This window comes from Vanellus vanellus (assembly GCF_965231255.1).
Source record: "Vanellus vanellus genome assembly, chromosome: 3".
In the NCBI taxonomy this organism is placed as follows: Eukaryota; Metazoa; Chordata; class Aves; order Charadriiformes; family Charadriidae; genus Vanellus; species Vanellus vanellus.
The window spans coordinates 44215915-44233724 of record NC_138907.1 but is presented as its reverse complement, the minus strand read 5'-3'; the positions used below and the strand labels follow the sequence as shown (position 1 = coordinate 44233724).

Genomic DNA, 17810 nt, shown 5'->3' with positions numbered 1-17810 from the left:
CCCCCTCATCGTTCCCTGCAACAGGAGGGACAGAAGAAAACAAGACTTGGGCTCCCGATCCCTTAACTAGTCGTCCCAGGGCCCTGAAATCCTTCTTTATTGCTCTTGGCGTTCTTCTTACTACATCATCACTTCCTATTTGAAACACTAAAAGGGGATAATAATCTGATTGCCACACCAGGGACGGAATCTTCCTCTAAACATCACCAACCCGGGCCCCAGGGAGGCAGCAAACCTCCCTGTAAAGCGGGTCCAGTCTGCATATGGGGCCCTCCGCCCCCCTCAGAACTGAATCCCCTATTACAATGACCCGTCTTTTTCACTGAGGAAGTTTTCATTTGGGGTGTGGTCTGACGAGGCCTCTGCGAGTCCTCCAACTCTGCACTGGTGAGGCCACAACTGGAATACTGTGTCCAGTTTTGGGCTCCCCAGTTCAAGAGGGACAGGGAACTGCTGGAGCGAGTCCAGCGAAGGGCAACTATGATTAAGGGATTGGAGCATCTCCCTTATGAGGAAAGGCTGAGAGAGCTGGGACTCTTTAGCCGGGAGAAGAGAAGGCTGAGGGGAGACCTTATTAATGCATACAAGTATCTAAAGGGTGGGCTGAAGGAGGATGGAGCCAGGCTCTTTTCAGTGGTTCCCAGTGACAGGACGAGGGGCAATGGGCACAAGTTAGAACACAGGAAGTTCCGTTCAAATACACGGAAAAGCTTCTTTATGGTGAGGGTGTCAGAGCACTGGAACAGGCTGCCCAGGGAGGTTGTGGAGTCCCCTTCCCTGGAGATTTTCAAGACCCGCCTGGATGCAGTCCTGAGTAATGTGCTCTGGGCAATCCTGCTTTAGCAGGGGAGTTGGACTAGATGATCTCTAGAGGTCCCTTCCAACTCTGATAACTCTGTGACTCTGTGACTGTGACTCTGTGACTATATTCTATTGTTACTTGGGAATGACTTAGAAAAACAAAAAGGCATGTGTGTGTGTAAAAATTCCACCAATGGATCAAAATACATATTATTTTTCCCTGAATTCACATTTCTAGTTTTTTTTTTATTGTTTAAAAATTTAAAAACTCAGCATAAAGACTGTTTCAAATTTAATATTTCTGTGTCATCACACTGTATTGGCACTGAGATAAAAATCTGTGTTCAGTTAGTAGCTGTTTGGAACAAACAGACCCTAGTCTTACTCAACTGTAGCAGCTGATGATCCCTTCCTCACATGGATCACAGAAAGACCGGAGTACTCTGAATGTTTATATCTGATGAATATTTCTTCCCTGCACCAAGGGGGAGTTTACATTACTGGATTTTTCTTTCAGTAAAAGAGAGCGTGGCAAAGAGCAGAAGACTCATTCCATGGATCTTGCTTTGCAAGGGTTAAGCTGAGTGGAGCCATGGCTTGAATACAGGGATGAACGCAGAGTGATGAGAGATGTACAATGCAAATAGGAATTGCATATCTCTAGGTTTAAGGTTGCTTCTGAGCTTTCCCTCAGTGCTTTGATTTTTCTCACTGTGACAACAGTAGCAACTGTAATGGTGAGCCATATGTGTAGCATTTGTCTTTGCCAAATGTGGAAGATCTTAAAGCAAGTGGTGACTTGATCCCAGTACACATGGGAGCCTGTTTTACTGCCCCATTGCAAGGAACCGTTTTAAGGCTAATGATTCTTGATGGCAATGACTGCTGCTTTATTGGGATTGGAATTGCATTTAATTGAGGGGCCACTGGAGATTTAGTGTTTCTTACTTCCTTGCACATTTTAATTTCATGCTAGTTTCTATTGGTTTGCTCTTTTAAGGACCTTATTGTGGCTCCCAGTATAGCTGTTACATACACAAAGAAAATTATCCACAGTGGGCTGGTAGAATGGGAATTTACCACTGCTCTCTAATTCAGAGGTATATGATTCCATTAGTGGTTCATATGGTTTTCTAAGGGAAGAAACAGAAAACTGTAAATACGGAAAGTATATTTTATTTATACAACATGTATGTGGCATGAAGCCTTCACCTTTTGGAGCCACTGAAAAACATTATTTTACCCAGTTTGTTTGAATTTGTGAGTATTGATCATCACATATTTACTATTAAAATTTCAAATTAATTTACATGTTTTTTTCCTGTCTTTCCTGATTTTTGCTACATTCAATTATTTTGGGAAATCTAGAAGTATAACATCAATCCTGTTTTGGTTTTGTTTATCGTATACAATGATGTTTGAGATTCTTCCATGTTGCTGAGCACTATATTAGGAAGTACTATGTGCAGTTGTGATTTTATATGCACTTTGAATAAATATTTTTTTCTTTTTTTCCCAGGAATTCTAGAGGTTTTACACTGTGTGTTGGTGGAAAGCCCAGAAGCTCTAAACATTATTAAGGAAGGCCATATTAAATCAATCATCTGTCTTTTGGACAAACACGGAAGAAACCATAAGGTAGGCAAAAAGGAAACGAGTATATTTAGGTGAACATTTGTGAACAAAGCAAGCATGTTGTTCTGTGTAGTTAGATTTCGGATACTTTAATAAAGTATAGTATTCATAATTAGGAATGAAACTTTTCCTAAAAGACATATAAGCAGTTTGAAGAAGAAAAAGAGGATATTATCTTCTTTTTGATGAAAACATTGATGCACGCTAAATCTCAAGGGAAGCAGGAAGAATATATTTTAATATTGTTAGGAGAATTTCAGAATTGTTGTAGAATAAAACTACTATGTTGGATGAATTGCATACCCTTACATGTCTTCCAGTAACAAGGTGTATATAGCATTATATTGCCTGATGTAACTCACAGTGATTATGAACTCGTTAGCATGAAAAAAATATTTAAGATGAAAAGAATCTATTTTTTTTCAGGTTTTGGATGTTTTGTGTTCTCTCTGTGTTTGTCATGGAGTAGCTGTGCGGTCTAATCAACATCTAATCTGTGATAATCTCCTGCCAGGAAGAGATCTGCTCTTACAGACACGTCTTGTCAACCATGTGAGCAGGTAAAAAGAAAAATAAAAATATCTGTATTTATGGATAAAGCAGAATAATACTTGTGGTTGAAAGAAATTGTTCCTACGGAAAACTCGGGTTACTTCCAAACCTTTTGCTGAGATATTTTATTCTTACTAGGATTTTAAATACTCTTTGTCATTTTGATTAGAATCAAAACATGGGTCAGAGTAAGCTGCTGCAAACTAAAGCTCTGCTTTAAGACACTTTAAGTCTGTGAAACTGTAGAGTCTCTTTGAAGGATTCCTGTGTAGATCTAGCTGTGCTTTCAAAGTAGTGTCAGCCATTCTGAGGGAGTCCCCTCACCCTTCCTTCCACTGGCAGAGTTGTAGAAGCTACTTTCCGGCAGACATTAATAGCAAGATGAAGCTAGTAGCATCTTAAACTAGCAAAGTAATATTTACAGGGTAAATGTTTATCCATTTTAAATTTACCCATTTTAAATTTATGCTGAGGCAGAAGAATCTGGCTTTAAGTGAAGATTCGTGGGATATTCCTCTCTCTCAAACTTATCTCTATTTTAAAAAGTCTCAATCATTAAGCGAGAATGAAAGTTGAAACATAGAAATCGTACATATAATTCAGAGTTCATAGGATTTATTAGATGCTGAAAAACATACAAATTCCACACCTGTATACTATAAGGAGGCCTTTTCAAGTAAAAATAAATTCAAGCCTAAAAATGCAATGAACTTGACAATTTCATAGCTAATACATTCACTCATATTTCTCATAACCACATGTGACTTGACTTCCCCCAACACATCCAATAACACACCGATGTATGAAACACATGGAAAGATGGTGTAATGGGAATCGTTCTGTGTCAGCAATAAATTTGAACAAATGATAAGCTAAAATTACTGATGGAAACTTCTGTTAAAAATGCATGAGAAGATATTTTAAGTGTATGGGTACTTGCTGAGCTTCTGAGCTGACTTTGGATCTTGTACAGGGAAGGTAGAGCTATCTTTCCTCAATATGGCTGTAGAAAAAGCAAATGCAATTAACTGATATTTTTGCTCTGCATTAGAATGTTATGGATGAGAATATTCATATTCTTGCAGTTATTAGGAAAAAAGATTATTTTTTCAAAAGTCAGAAAGACCAATGAAACACTGAAAACATTTAGTGATAGAATGAGACTTGCATACCTTACACCAAAAATAATTGGCAAAGGAACTTTTCTAAGACATTGCTGTTTAACATACTTTTCCAGGGGACTGGGAAATTCTATTCACAAAGCTTTAGTTATAAAGAGTAAGTTGGACAGTTAGGTTGATTGAATTGTGGAGTCTGGACAAAGGCATAATAATGTTGATACTGTGTTCAGGCAGAGAAGGTTCAGTTGTTGATCATACCAATAATTTACAAATGAGTTGACTTTTCTGGAAGATAGCTTTTGTCTGACATGTTTTGTTTATATTTTTAAGGAGATTAAATGTTTTACTTGTAACAAAGTGAAGAGTATCTATACTTAAAGACACCCCATATACTTCGAGAAGGAAAGTGTGTTAGTCTTATGTGATAAAACAAGTTATTTTATAAGCAATGAGATCAGTCAAGTCTGCTTTTACACTCACTTGTATTTAACAGTCCATATCAACCATTCTTCCTCCCCATGCATTCCCTACACCAGTAGGCATGCTATGTGCTGGGGCTGCCTTAGAGCTACATCTATGTTAATTAGGCAACTTGTATGTAGAAAGAAACTGTTTATAGAAGTTATAACCCAATCTAGTGGAGGGGTGTGAAAACTAGATCTATTCGGCCTAGAAGTCTAAAAGATTTCTCGCAATACGGGTAACCAACAATTGAGGAAATGTACCTAGCGTTGATTTTGGATACCTCTGTACTCTACAGCTTTAATTCAAGATTGGATGGCTTTCTGAATCCAAAACTGACACAGTAGTGATTGTCTTCAGACAGATTTTTTTGGAGGAGATTCTAGATTCAGTATTATCCCAAAAATCATATTAGAAAAGCATAATTTTCTTTCCTTTTTTCCCCTCATGACCCTTAGATGTATGACTACCTATTGCTATCTAACTAGATATTGAATACGCTTTTCAAGTATGCTTGTGAAGTACTTTAAAATTATCAGCAGTAGGAACATCAAATTGATATTAAGGATAGGTACAACCACTGCAAATTTCTGAGGTATACAAAATTTGGGATAAGGAAGGAAGAGGTAGAAGAGAATTTTGAAATAGATTGATAATTCACTTTTGTATCTTTGTAAATGTTATTCTCTTGAATGGATAGTCAGTGTTATAGAATGCAGTGTGCTATGTAAAATTAAACCTGCCCTATGTACTTTCTGCATTTCTATTGGTAACTGGTGAATAGCTGTTATTTTTGCTTGTAGGTTTGTACATCTATTAAATGTTCAAAATGTTCAAATACATACAGTATTATTATTGGTATCTGAGTGAGGATACTGTTTCAGTTACTGAAACAAACACTTTTTTACTTTAAATGTGCATTTTTCACCAGAATAAATAAATAAATAGAATTTGCTTCTGTTGTTTTTAATCACACAGAACAAGCATGAAATTCTAGTTTGATGCAAAGTCTGCAGTGGTTCACCATGTTCTTGAGATAAGTTTTTCATAAGCACTTTTATTCTTTCTGTTTAAGCATGCGACCCAACATCTTCTTGGGGATTAGTGAAGGCTCTGCCCAATACAGAAAATGGTACTATGAACTTATGGTGGACCATCTCGAGCCCTTTGTGACCGCAGAATCAACTCATCTACGAGTCGGCTGGGCTTCAACAGAGGGCTACTCACCATATCCAGGAGGAGGAGCAGAATGGGGAGGAAATGGTGTTGGTGATGACTTGTATTCCTATGGCTTTGATGGTCTGCATCTGTGGTCAGGTATTCTTCTTCTTTTGTGTGTGTTTTTGTTTGATTTTTGTTTTTTTGTTTTTTTTTAGAATACTAGAATATTGCTTGCAATTCCAATGAATTTCTTTCCAACAGCAGCAAAGTGAATTGGATGTTTCAGTTGACACTAAGAATATACAGAAACAGTACCCTACATCAGAATATGTTTTAACTTGACATTACATATTGAAAATAATGTTTTATACAGAACAATGCAGATAGAATAATAATTTATGTTTCACCCTGGGAATTATTTTTGGCTTTTTTCATATTAACTATACAGATTTTATTTTAAAATTCAAACGTGCAAAAAAAATGAAGTCTGACGAACAGTTGTCTGGATTTGTAATTCCTGTGTGATAGCGTAAGAACAGCCTGAGAGATTTAATTCACAGGAGACTCTCTTTCTTTTTTCCTTTTTTTCTCTTTCTTTGAACAGCTTTTTAATATGGATCTGTAGTTCAGAAGTTTAGCAATACATAGAGGTGAAGAACATTTTTAAGTATGCTTTTTGCCACGCATTTTAAAACCAGATATTTTTCTGTTGTGATGTTTTATTTACATACATTAAGAGTGACTATTTATTGCAAGACTTGCAGAATCATATTCCTAGCTTGCATATGGTGTGTTTGTCAGGTATTCATCTTTAAAATGTTATTGGCCCAGCTTGGATCTATTTGTTAATAGAAATTTCTCTATGCAATTCTGGTGTTAAAGGATGCTGAACTGAGTGCCTAATTTGTGTTTACTGATGATTCTGCAAATATCTTATTCTCTTTTCAAACTGGGTTAGCTCGGGAAAATCAGAATAATAAGAAAGCAAGTACTTTTTCTTTTTCTTAGTCTTTTTCACATAATTTAACTTTTGTGAAGAGATTTCCAGATATTTTGAATGGGTAGTCCTATGCGTGAACAGTCTAAACTTCTTGAAAAAAGTTTCTACTGTGGTTTCACCTTGTTGAGGAAAAATTTTTTCCTTTGATTTAGAGGGATTATTGGGCAATGATGAACTGTAGAACTGAGTGGAAACTGTGTTAGGCTCATTGGATTGGCCGTTCTTGCCGCTATGAAGATATGAGCAAGTTCTCTAAAGCTCTGTAGCAGACGAGAGACATTTGAGTGAGTCAGCTGTATGTATCATTCAAGGTCTTTGAATTTTCGAGGCACTGTGGCTTGATACTTGGAAAAGAATGCAGTTTTACATTTCAAAAGACTTTCCAATCAAAATAGCAATGGATTGTATGATTAAGTAATAACATATCGACTGAAGTGGCTGCCACTTTGCCTCTCGTGTATAGTGAGAATTACTTTGGAACAATGAGGCATAATTAATGGTGTCATTAAAGCTGTGTCATAACTGAGTTTGTCAGATAAAGTATTACTACAGAGGAACCAGAAAATAATAAGGCAACCGAAATAACTTTTGTAGTTAGGGTCCCTTTTAGGGAGGAGGCAAAAGATTACTGAAAATCAAAATGATTTTTCTACACACTGGAAACTTTTTAATCAAAAATGTGACAAAAGAATAAATGAACAGTTGTTTCTGGTTCTCGAATCAATCATCCAGCCCAGTCAAAAAAGTCAGACCACCTTGTATAGGCAATTTTTATATATTAATCTATGTTGTGGATGTGGCTGGTAGATTTGAAAAGATTTCTGTCTCCATTGTCGTTCTCGGGTAACATATACCTCTCAAGCTTGGAAGGGCTTTACATAGTTGAATGTTGAAAATCATGGCCTTTCTTCTTCCACAGTCCCAGGCTGTGTCTTGATAAGTCTCTGCAATGACGGTTTTAAAATAATCTGAGCATGAAGCATTTACTGCAGTAATGAATAGCAGCAATAATTTCTACCCCTGGGTTTCTGTTCTGGACCAAGCCTTTACCCAGGATCACATTTAATTTACATTTATTTCTTCGGTCCTGCAATTACTTCTCTACTATGGAGAAGTGGAACTCACGGATTTTAAAAGCCTAAGGCACTTCAATCATTTGGTCTGACTGTGTGTTCATCAAAGACCACTACATATTTCTGTTAACAGTCAGCCCTGCATTGATCCCAATAACCTGTATTTTGCTAAATTTTAACAACTAAAGAGGCATCTAGTCTCAAGTAGTATGCCTTAAGGAGATGAAGTATCCACTCTTCATTGATTGATAGCACTTTCGAAGTTTAGTTATCTCTGCCTTTAAAGAGTTGTCCCTTTCTGTGATTTATTTGAAACTAACTCTCAGCTGTTGTGATGTTTTTCTTTGCTATTCTTTACTGTGCTCTGAGTTTTGGGATGTAAGAGCTGGTAGAAGGTAGTTTCCTTGCAAGCCACTACTTAAAATGTGACTCCTATTCGTGTCTCAGCAGCGTTTCCTATAGATGTCTTGATTTCTGGGGGCCCTTAGCATTACTCCATGTCATTCTCCTGTCTTTGCTGTGGGAACGGACTATTCTCACATAGCTGAGCAAAGGACATCCTGTCTTGAAAGGGTGTAGGGAAGCAGCAAGAGCATCTGAAAACTAAGTATACTATTGACTGCCCTGTCAAAAGGGGCAGATTACACAAAAGCATCTGTCCTACAGTCTGCAGGTTACGTGGCAGTATCAGGAAGTCCTTTTCCCTACACAGAGTATTGGAAGTGTTGGCTGGTTTGGTTTTTTTGTTTCCTTGGCGGGGTGGTGGTGGTGCAGTTATCTGCAGAAAAATTAATGAAATTTTTCATTTATTATTTTTTCTGCTGTTAAAAATATATGCCATCTTCATCTTCTTGTAAATATAGTTCTAGTTAAGTCCTTCATGTTTACAGAAGTGGGACAGTGTAGTTAAAAAATTAGTGCTCTGTTCTTAATATGCATTATGGTTTATCTCTTACAGACATTGCATATGTTATTTTTGGAAAAGATATCTAGAGAAATTTTCATAGAACTTTCATGCTTTTCCATAAATTTTCTGTTGTAGATGGTAGTAAATTACAGAAACAGACATTTCCTATTTCTGTATTCTGTGGGGTATTTTTCTTGGAAAACAGGTGTACTTCTGTAAATGTAATTTGATTCAAGAGAGAATGATCCTTTGGAATTCATATAAATCTTACGAAAGAAAAATATTTTTATTACTGAATATATACGACTCAAAATTGCTGCTGTCTTTGTATATGCCAGAAAAATGCTGGTTTGTGGTTGAAACTAAGTAGTGCCATCTTATACAAGTTTGCAAGGGTACCATGATGTGGACCTTAATAACAGGAAGTACCTTACTTTTCCTAAATAATTTAAAGTATGATACTTGTCCCTATCTTGAATAATGACGCATTCTTTGGTAAAGCATACTAGGTTTGATATTAGATACTAACAGTTGTTTTTCAATTGGCACTTTACTACTGCGAGGAATAAAATTTGGTTTTCTTGGTTTTGACTGTTTATATGGGTATCAGTAATTATTTTCACTTACATCAAATGTCATTTAATTGTATTACTTATGATTAAAATAGCTTTGTAGGTACGGTTGTATGCTTCTCTCCAATATATTGCAAACTTAAAATCAGGTCTTGGATGTTGTAGGTCAAGTATTTGTGTATTAAGGTGTTTGTGCTCTATTGCTATGTTTTCTTTCTCCTTTTTTAGGCTGCTATGAGAACCTGTACGATTTCCAGGAGTTTTGCTAAATGTGTCTCCTTTACTTCCATAGGTTGTGTAGCACGAACAGTAAATTCTCCTAACCAACATCTCTTAAGAACTGATGATGTTATTAGCTGCTGTTTGGACCTGAGTGCCCCCAGCATCTCTTTCCGGATAAATGGTCAGCCAGTTCAAGGAATGTTTGAGAATTTCAACATAGATGGCCTCTTCTTCCCTGTTGTCAGCTTCTCTGCAGGAATAAAGTTAGCATCCTGTGTAGTTTTTTTTTTGTTTGTTTTTTGTTTTTTTCCCAGTCTGTTTTGTGTGTTTTGTTTTGTTTGTTTTTTTTTCTGTATATGTGAATATGCTGAATATTTCCATGGCTCTTTGCTCGCATTTACCTTTCTGACACCTGGTTCTTTGGCACAGTTCCAGTTCTTGGATACTGAGAGCTACAAAGGAGTCCTGAAGAGATAGTGCATCTGTTGTTTTTCATCACACCAGTGTATTCAGGTGGTTTGCAGACAGACCTTAGAAACAGCTTCTTTATCATTTCTTAGCTGACACATTTATACACATTCATTCCAGTACAGTATTTTACCTATACGGGAAGAAAAACATCAGTCTTCGACGTTAAAAATATATTTGCCCTAACTCAGTTTTTATGAGGTAGTAACTATTATTTGAAAGTGCATTATCTGACCTTACCTTAAGAAATGGTGGTGATACACTTTCTTTTCAGCAGGATGAGTTAAAATGAATTCAGTCAATCAGTATTCTGGTTTTCTACAAAGTTTCAAGTCACACTTGAGGTTCCAGACTTCTGCTTCCATTTATTGAATAGTTTGAGACTGTAATATTAAAAAGATTGTGTGATGTTCCAGCAGGGGGACCAACTTTAGCAGGAATGGCAAAGGTAAATGGTGAAAGTTAATTTCTGTTGGAACCAGATAGAGCAATGCTCTGTGAGGGATCATTCAAAGACTGTGGTGAATACTACAGAAGCTAAGAGCTATCACACTGTGGGCATACCAGCCTCTCATTCCAGATGCAAAATGCACTTCTTTAGACTTTGCATTGGATAATACAGGAGATATAATGTGGTAAAACTATAGACGGGCATGCAAAACTGTAAACTGCGTGCTTTATCTCCATCATGAGAAGTTTTTGAGAGAAGTCATTCATGTGCTGAGTGTATTTTTTGAGTGACAAAAATCTTGTAAGATACTCAGTGAATAGAAAAGAGACAAAATGGTTCTGTTGTAAGGCTAGTTTTTCGGTGTTTTTTGATTCCTTCTGGATGCCAATGTTCTGGGAAGATTTTTCATTATTATGTCACTGCTACTTCATGATCACCTCATTCATGGAGTTTTTCATTAACAAAAAAACATGAGAAATTCACCATTTTGTAATGAATAAAAGAATGCTTTCCCCTAGGTTTCTAATAACACAACAAGTATTTGTTTTAGGGGAGAAAATATGGTAATTTTTTGTATTGTGTCCTAGGGATTTAGTGTTCTGCAAGAGAAAAGATAGAACCATGTTCCATGGTTTTCAGGCTAATTTCTCAAATGAGAGAGAATGGAGAACTCCTCAATGGAGAGAGTTCAGAGGTGGTTGACTGATTACTCTGGGTTATAATCTCTGCCTTTTGAGACTCAAAATGCTGCTGCTTACTTCATAGGTGTGCTAAGTAAACTGATTATTCTCTCTCTCTGTCTTCTCCTTTGGTCTCATGATTTAGAATACCTATATGGAAGTGGAAATCAACAGAAAGAAAGGATTTTTTACTTTTCCCCATTTTTTTGCACCTCCTACTTCATAAACTCCACCACTAGTTAAAGTTGAACTGTAAACAATGTGAATAAGCTGCAACGTTGAATTTAATAATTTTTTTTCCTTTTCAAAAAAATAACATTCAATAGGTGTTAGGATTACAAACTGATTAGGTTTGACACCAGAGGTGTCTCAGTTATCTAAAGTAACTTCCATTTTTACAGGGTACGTTTCTTGCTTGGAGGTCGCCATGGAGAATTCAAGTTCCTTCCTCCTCCTGGGTATGCTCCGTGCTTTGAAGCTGTCCTACCGAAAGAGAAGCTGAAAGTGGAGCATAGCCGAGAGTACAAGCAGGATCGTAGCTATACAAGAGACCTGCTGGGTCCCACCATCTCTCTGTCACAAGCAGCTTTCACTCCAGTTCCTGTAGATACTAGCCAGGTATGGAAACTGAAAGATTGCATTTTCCTTATAAACACACGTTATAGGCCTATGTTACTTCACATTTGATTGAATTTATAGCTTGTCTCAGACTTGTTTTTTCTTGGGATTTGTTTGGTACGTTCCATTGTGAGAAATTGAAAAATGGTGCATAAAGTCTTATGCTCACGAGAAATTTCATATATTTCCACTTCACAACCACTATGATAAAGAATGTTTTGCCCTTAATATTAGAGTAGGCAAAAAAGAAGATTCGAACTTTTTTCAGTTAATAAACATTTTTATTACTGTTTAAGTAAAAGTACTGGAGACTTTGCCTTATCATAAGACTTTTGGACCAGCTTCAGCTCTAATTCTTTACTGGACTTGTAGGTTACTGAGAGTGGTGTTTGACTCACTGTGGACAGTAAATGGCATGCACTGAAGTTATAGTTTTCTTTTTTTTTTTTTTTTTAATACTTGTAAAGAGCAGTAATTCTTTAATACTAAAGAGCTCCATCTCTGATCACAGACAAGAGTTTATTATACACTTGACCAGAGTTTGAGATTACACAATTTTTTTATATGCTCTGTGCTCAGATTTCACCACATTTAGGAACTTGTTTCTTAAAAAACCCTCACATAAAAAAGAACAAACCTGATAGTTTGTTACCATTATGCACTAAATTTGCGTTCCACATGTGTCATATAGTTATTGTTCTGTAGCACCAACAATTGGGGTAACATTGTCATGATTCACAGCACTGTATATTGGAGGTCTTTGTTTTTTGAGGTAAAGCAGACTTGATTTCAAATTTTGGAGGTAGTGATGCGCTGTCTTGATTATACTTGTCACTTGTCATCTAATTACTAGTTTTTAATTTTTTTATGGATTTCAACTCTCAAATGTTTATATTTGTCTGAAGTGTTTTTCACAATATTGCCTTAGTTACTGAGATTTTTAGCATTTTTTAAGCTGAGAGATAGTATTGGTTTGAGTAGTTTCTACCCAGCTGCCAGGAATGTATTCCATGCCATTTGGAGTTGTTTGATTTAAAACTGTTTTCTCTTGTTGGTCAAACTCTGGAACTTATAAGTGCATAGGTTAAAGTATTTCTATTGGTCGAAGAATTCTTGCTCACTTTAGTCAGTAAGAACTGAATGATAATTTAGGTTTAGTTGAGAGATCTGCTTTGTACAAAGTGTCTGTTATCAAAGCTTGGATGAAACTCTCAAGCAACTTGTTTGTAACAGCCTCTTTCTCTCTTCTCTCTATAGATTGTTTTGCCTCCCCACCTGGAAAGGATTAGAGAAAAATTAGCAGAGAATATCCATGAACTTTGGGTTATGAATAAGATTGAACTTGGCTGGCAGTATGGACCAGTACGTACCTTCCAATTTAATTTTCTGTTATGTAGTATTGTTCAGCACATTGGTTTCAATGTGCTAATATAACTGCATTTTTTTTTTCCGTCTTTCCAAAATTAGTAACATTTTAGACCCTTTCTGCTAAAAACCTGGTATTAAAGCTGTTTGGTACTGAAATTTTCAGCCAGTCTAACTGCCAGCACAGAAAGCACTTTACTGGGTTTTCATCTTCTGTTTTTTCCTGGGGCAAGAAGTTTAGTTGTCTGGTGGAGTAGCCAATAAAAGCAGTTATTCTTGGTTCTCCTCACATCTACTGACTGACGTAAATCTTTCAAAAGTCCCAAACTTATTTTTCATGAAAAATAATATTGCTTATAGGAAATCCCATTAAATCTGCTTTTCTCCACTTCTTCAGGCTCGTGTTTGTATTAGGTGCTCTACATAGCTATTTTCTTATCTCTTTCCTACTTTTTTCCTACGTGGCTTCTGGATTTGAAGCAAAATGCAGTCTATTTGGTTGATTAGATATTTTTTTGAAATCAATTGTAAAAAAGTATACGAGCTAGTTATTTGTATCCTGAATGTTGTTGTTTATGAAGAAACATTGCTGTGAAGAACGTATAGAAACATACAGTAGATACTAGATGTAAATATAAAAACATAATGCATGTATATGAACATACCTGTATTCTGTTTTTGTTAATAAAAAGATTTTGGTCTTCTGAGGAGGTCAGATTATAGATTTAATGTGACTACGAATGGGTATTGTATTTGTTGTAGCATATGGCAGTACTTAAAAAGATTTCCTAAACCATGACATCAGAGAAGACCTCTAGACTTTTTTTCTGTTGTTGCTTTCCCCACCAAATCAAACACAAAACACCAGTTAAATTAATGTGTCACAACATTTTAATTGTGGTATAATCATACCAGCTGTGAAGCAATCTGCAGGAATTTTTAGTGTAACGTTACTTACAATCGAGAACCTAATTGTACAGTTAAACACTATTTTAATTTAAATGATATCTAGTAAGTATCAAGTTAAGCAGCAATAAATGCGGTAGTTACATTCAGAATGAAAACAGGTGCTAAATCTTTTAAGTTATTCAGCTTTCTCTCTCTAGCTTTAGTGTTCTACGGTTGGGTGTGCTCCCTTTGGGAATGTGGCAAAGTGTATGCTGATTACCTTCTTTTTCATATTGGTTTCTCACAGATGATTTAATCAGTTTAAGCCACTGTTGCCAGTTCTAGTTATCTGAATCGATGCACTGCAGTTACTGAGTACTGAGGGAAGGCATGAAACAGAAATTAGCTGGTTTAGACAAACACATATAAGTGCTCTAATCTTGGTCAGATTTGGTCTCTCTAATTCACAGCAAGATTAATTATATATAGTAGATACCTTTTCTGAAAAAGTGGTGTTTTTTCACCAAGTAAAAACGTTTAGAGGCTAGAAAACAGACTTGTTAGATTCAAATATCTCTCCAGGCTATTCAAAGAATCTGCTGTAGATTGTATTTTATACTCCCGCCTACATACCTGTTTCATCAGCTCTGCATGCGATATTACCACTGCATTTTATACATTAAACAAAGTAAAAGGAGAAACTAATCTACCAAAATTAAGGACTTTTGTTAACTGGCTTCATTATCAGTCTGAATATGAGTGGTATTTAGGTGTCCAGCTTGAAATCATCAGATGCATCTGCGCGTCTTTCTTGCTCTAAAACTTCGCTGTATGTTTAAAACTAGCCACAAAAATTAAGAATTGATAAGTTTCATGAGTTCTGCCACTTATATAATGTATTTGCAAGGCAGTAGACTTTTATACTCTACTCAGGAAAAGAAAAAAGGGGTTGGAAGGCAACCTACAAAATATGTTGAATATATAATAGAAGTATTATACATTGAAGCTGTAGTGTAAAAAGAGTGTCACTAAGGGAAATTCAGTTAACATTGGAATTCTGAGAACACCTGATGTCCGAGATTTAAATTAGCTGTACACAGATCTACAGTAGTCTTTCTTAGTGGAGACTATGCTGTATCTTTATTAATGCACATTACCATATGTTTTTAAAAGAAACTTGCAAATAAACATTTTCAGTGTCTGCTAAAAGGTGTTTCTCATTTTAGCTGCTAATGACTTTGATCAAGTAGCTTGACAGTTGAATTGCTTGTATTGCCTGTCCAAAGAACATTAAGCCCATCAAATGAAGATAAATTTTCCCTGGAAATTGTAAATATTTTTCAGTCCAAAAGATAAACAAATGTCTGCTGTTCAATTTGATAATTATTACATGCTTAGATTAAAATGCAAAAATATGTTATTCAGAAATGTAGAGAAATTTTTTTTCATGAGATTAAATAAACTAGATTGAACAGTACTGTACAGTTTAGTTATTGTTATAGAAAAACACAGAACTGACAAAAATAGAAGATGATAAATAAAAAATAAATTTCAGCTATCAGTGATCCATGTTCATATTCACTCTCAGAGTACTCATATATAATTAACACTCAGGACTTGAAATTAGAGAAACTTTATGAATAGGTTATGGTTTGCAGATGACTTTTTCCTTCCCCTGCTCTAACGCACTATGTTTATGTCCCAATATTATGATTTTATTTAAGTGTAATCTTAAATATTAAATATGGATTTATTGCCATGATGCTAGAGCTTTTTCATTTTAGGACATTTACGTTAAAATAGCCAAAGAAAAGCTCTTTTGTTTCATGCAATATGCAGGGAAGCAATTAGTTTATGTGTGATACCTTATTTTTCTGAAAGTCAGGAATTTCATGACAGTTCATGTACTACTGACTTTCTTATCCTTTTTTGACATCAAATCTGATTCTGTGTATGAACAACAGATCAAGCTGTTGAGAACAGATTATACACAGTTTAATGGTACCAGTTCACTGAGAATTCCTGCCTTGGTCTTTTTCGGCTAAAACAATTTAAAAGCCATCCTGTATTCACCAAAAGAGTAAAGATCTGTTTGGAAAAAGTATAATAATTAGATTTCTTACCTTCAACTGTTAACATCTCATTTTCCAGCAAATTTATTTGATTGATCAAAAGTTGTTGATAATGTTGTTTTTCGATAACTTTCTCCTTTCAACTTTAAAGATTAATACAAATGGGAGCTTACCATCCATGAAAGATGGACACAAATGTGTTTGAATATATAGGTAAAGATGTAGTCTCAGCTGAGCAAAGGTTAACACTTTCATTGGGATCTTTTAGCTAATATCTGCAAACAGATGTTTTTTACCAAGCCTTCTGGCAAGACATCATAATCTTTGTAGATTTTGTTGACAGAGCTCTAGCATGATAAACATGCAAAGCTGAGAGCAGTAGAATGTTCAGTTATCCCAACCTCTCAAGTTGCCCTTCCTAGGTATGGCTAAAACTATATAGAAGTAGTGCAGGTTAAAAATATTTTTCATGATTTTTAAGTTTATAAAATGTAGTATTTTGTAACTTATATTCTTCATAACTCTACTGTCACTACAGTAAAAGTAAAATAATGTTCCAGTCATTTGTGACTGCTGAACAGTTGCGTTCTGCTTGTATACTACTGGACATAAATAAGAAACAAACATTTTCTGAATTAAGTTAGGCTAGATTTATCCTTTATATCGTTACTTTTGTAGGGTAAGGACTCGGAACTATTCATATAAACATATTCATACAACCTGAATGCATAATTTTTCAAACATGGTGCTGAAGATGAGTTGTTATTTTATGGCTGTGTGTCAAAACATAACATAGATTACACTATTCTTGAACTTTGCATAATTGTTGTGAACATCTGTATATTGAAAAGTACAAATTAGCATTTATTCCATTTGGGATCTGCAAATCTGAAGTTTATTTGCAAATGCAAATTCTGCCTTACTTGAACAGAATGATTGTGCTTTGAGAATACAGAATGCTTTCTGTTTTGAAGTGTTGTTCAGTTTGAGTAATTCTGACAGGATTGTGGTTTGGACTGTTTTTAAATTTCTTCTAGTTTTTAAGACACATTAAGATTATTTCTTTACTGTCTTTCCAGGTTAGAGATGACAATAAAAGACAACACCCATGCTTAGTGGAGTTCTCAAAATTGCCTGAGCAGGAAAGAAATTATAACTTGCAAATGTCACTTGAAACACTGAAGTAAGTTGCTAATACTTTTGAACCTTATAGCGAGTTTCCCAAGGAGTTGCATTTTCCAGAATTATAATTTGACATGTGAATTACAATTTGATGTGCAGGTGAGGGTAATGATGTGAAAATGGGGGAGTGATATACCTTAATGGATGATGTATGTGGCATTGAAAATGGCTTTGATAGTTGTCTTTTTAATATCTATGGAGTTTTAGAATTATTGTGGTAATGCTGATTATGAAATGGCAACCCAGTCAGTTTTCATCTTGTTGGAGGAAAGAAATAGATCCAAGCTTTGGGAAAACAAACAAACAAACAAACAAACAAAAACCAACAAAAACCAACCAAAAAAAACAACCAACCAACAACCACCAAACCTCTTTGCTTGAATTAAGTTTAATTGCTTTTAATTTTCTCTATTCATAAAGTGCGCTTTGAAAATCAATAGATATTTTTTGGACGTGACTAACGATGAGCTTTGCTTAAGGACCCCTTGCTGCTATTTCTCTGTCATCTGTGCATGTTGCTACAAAACAGTAGTAGTCATTCCCTCCTTTTGTGGATGGGTGGTTGGATGTGTGAATGACA

At 35.6% G+C, this 17810-nt stretch overlaps 1 protein-coding gene across 1 annotated transcript in view; it reads left to right on the top strand.

Annotated features, from left to right (window-relative positions):
- Positions 1-17810, top strand: part of RYR2 (ryanodine receptor 2) — a gene marked incomplete at both ends in the record, with an annotated part of 448394 nt that overhangs the window by 242173 nt on the left and 188411 nt on the right. The window contains 7 exon segments of the mRNA XM_082481358.1: positions 2321-2439; positions 2863-2996; positions 5647-5888; positions 9577-9769; positions 11507-11723; positions 12981-13085; positions 17128-17231. Of these exon segments, the coding sequence (XP_082337484.1) occupies positions 2321-2439; positions 2863-2996; positions 5647-5888; positions 9577-9769; positions 11507-11723; positions 12981-13085; positions 17128-17231 (1114 nt within the window).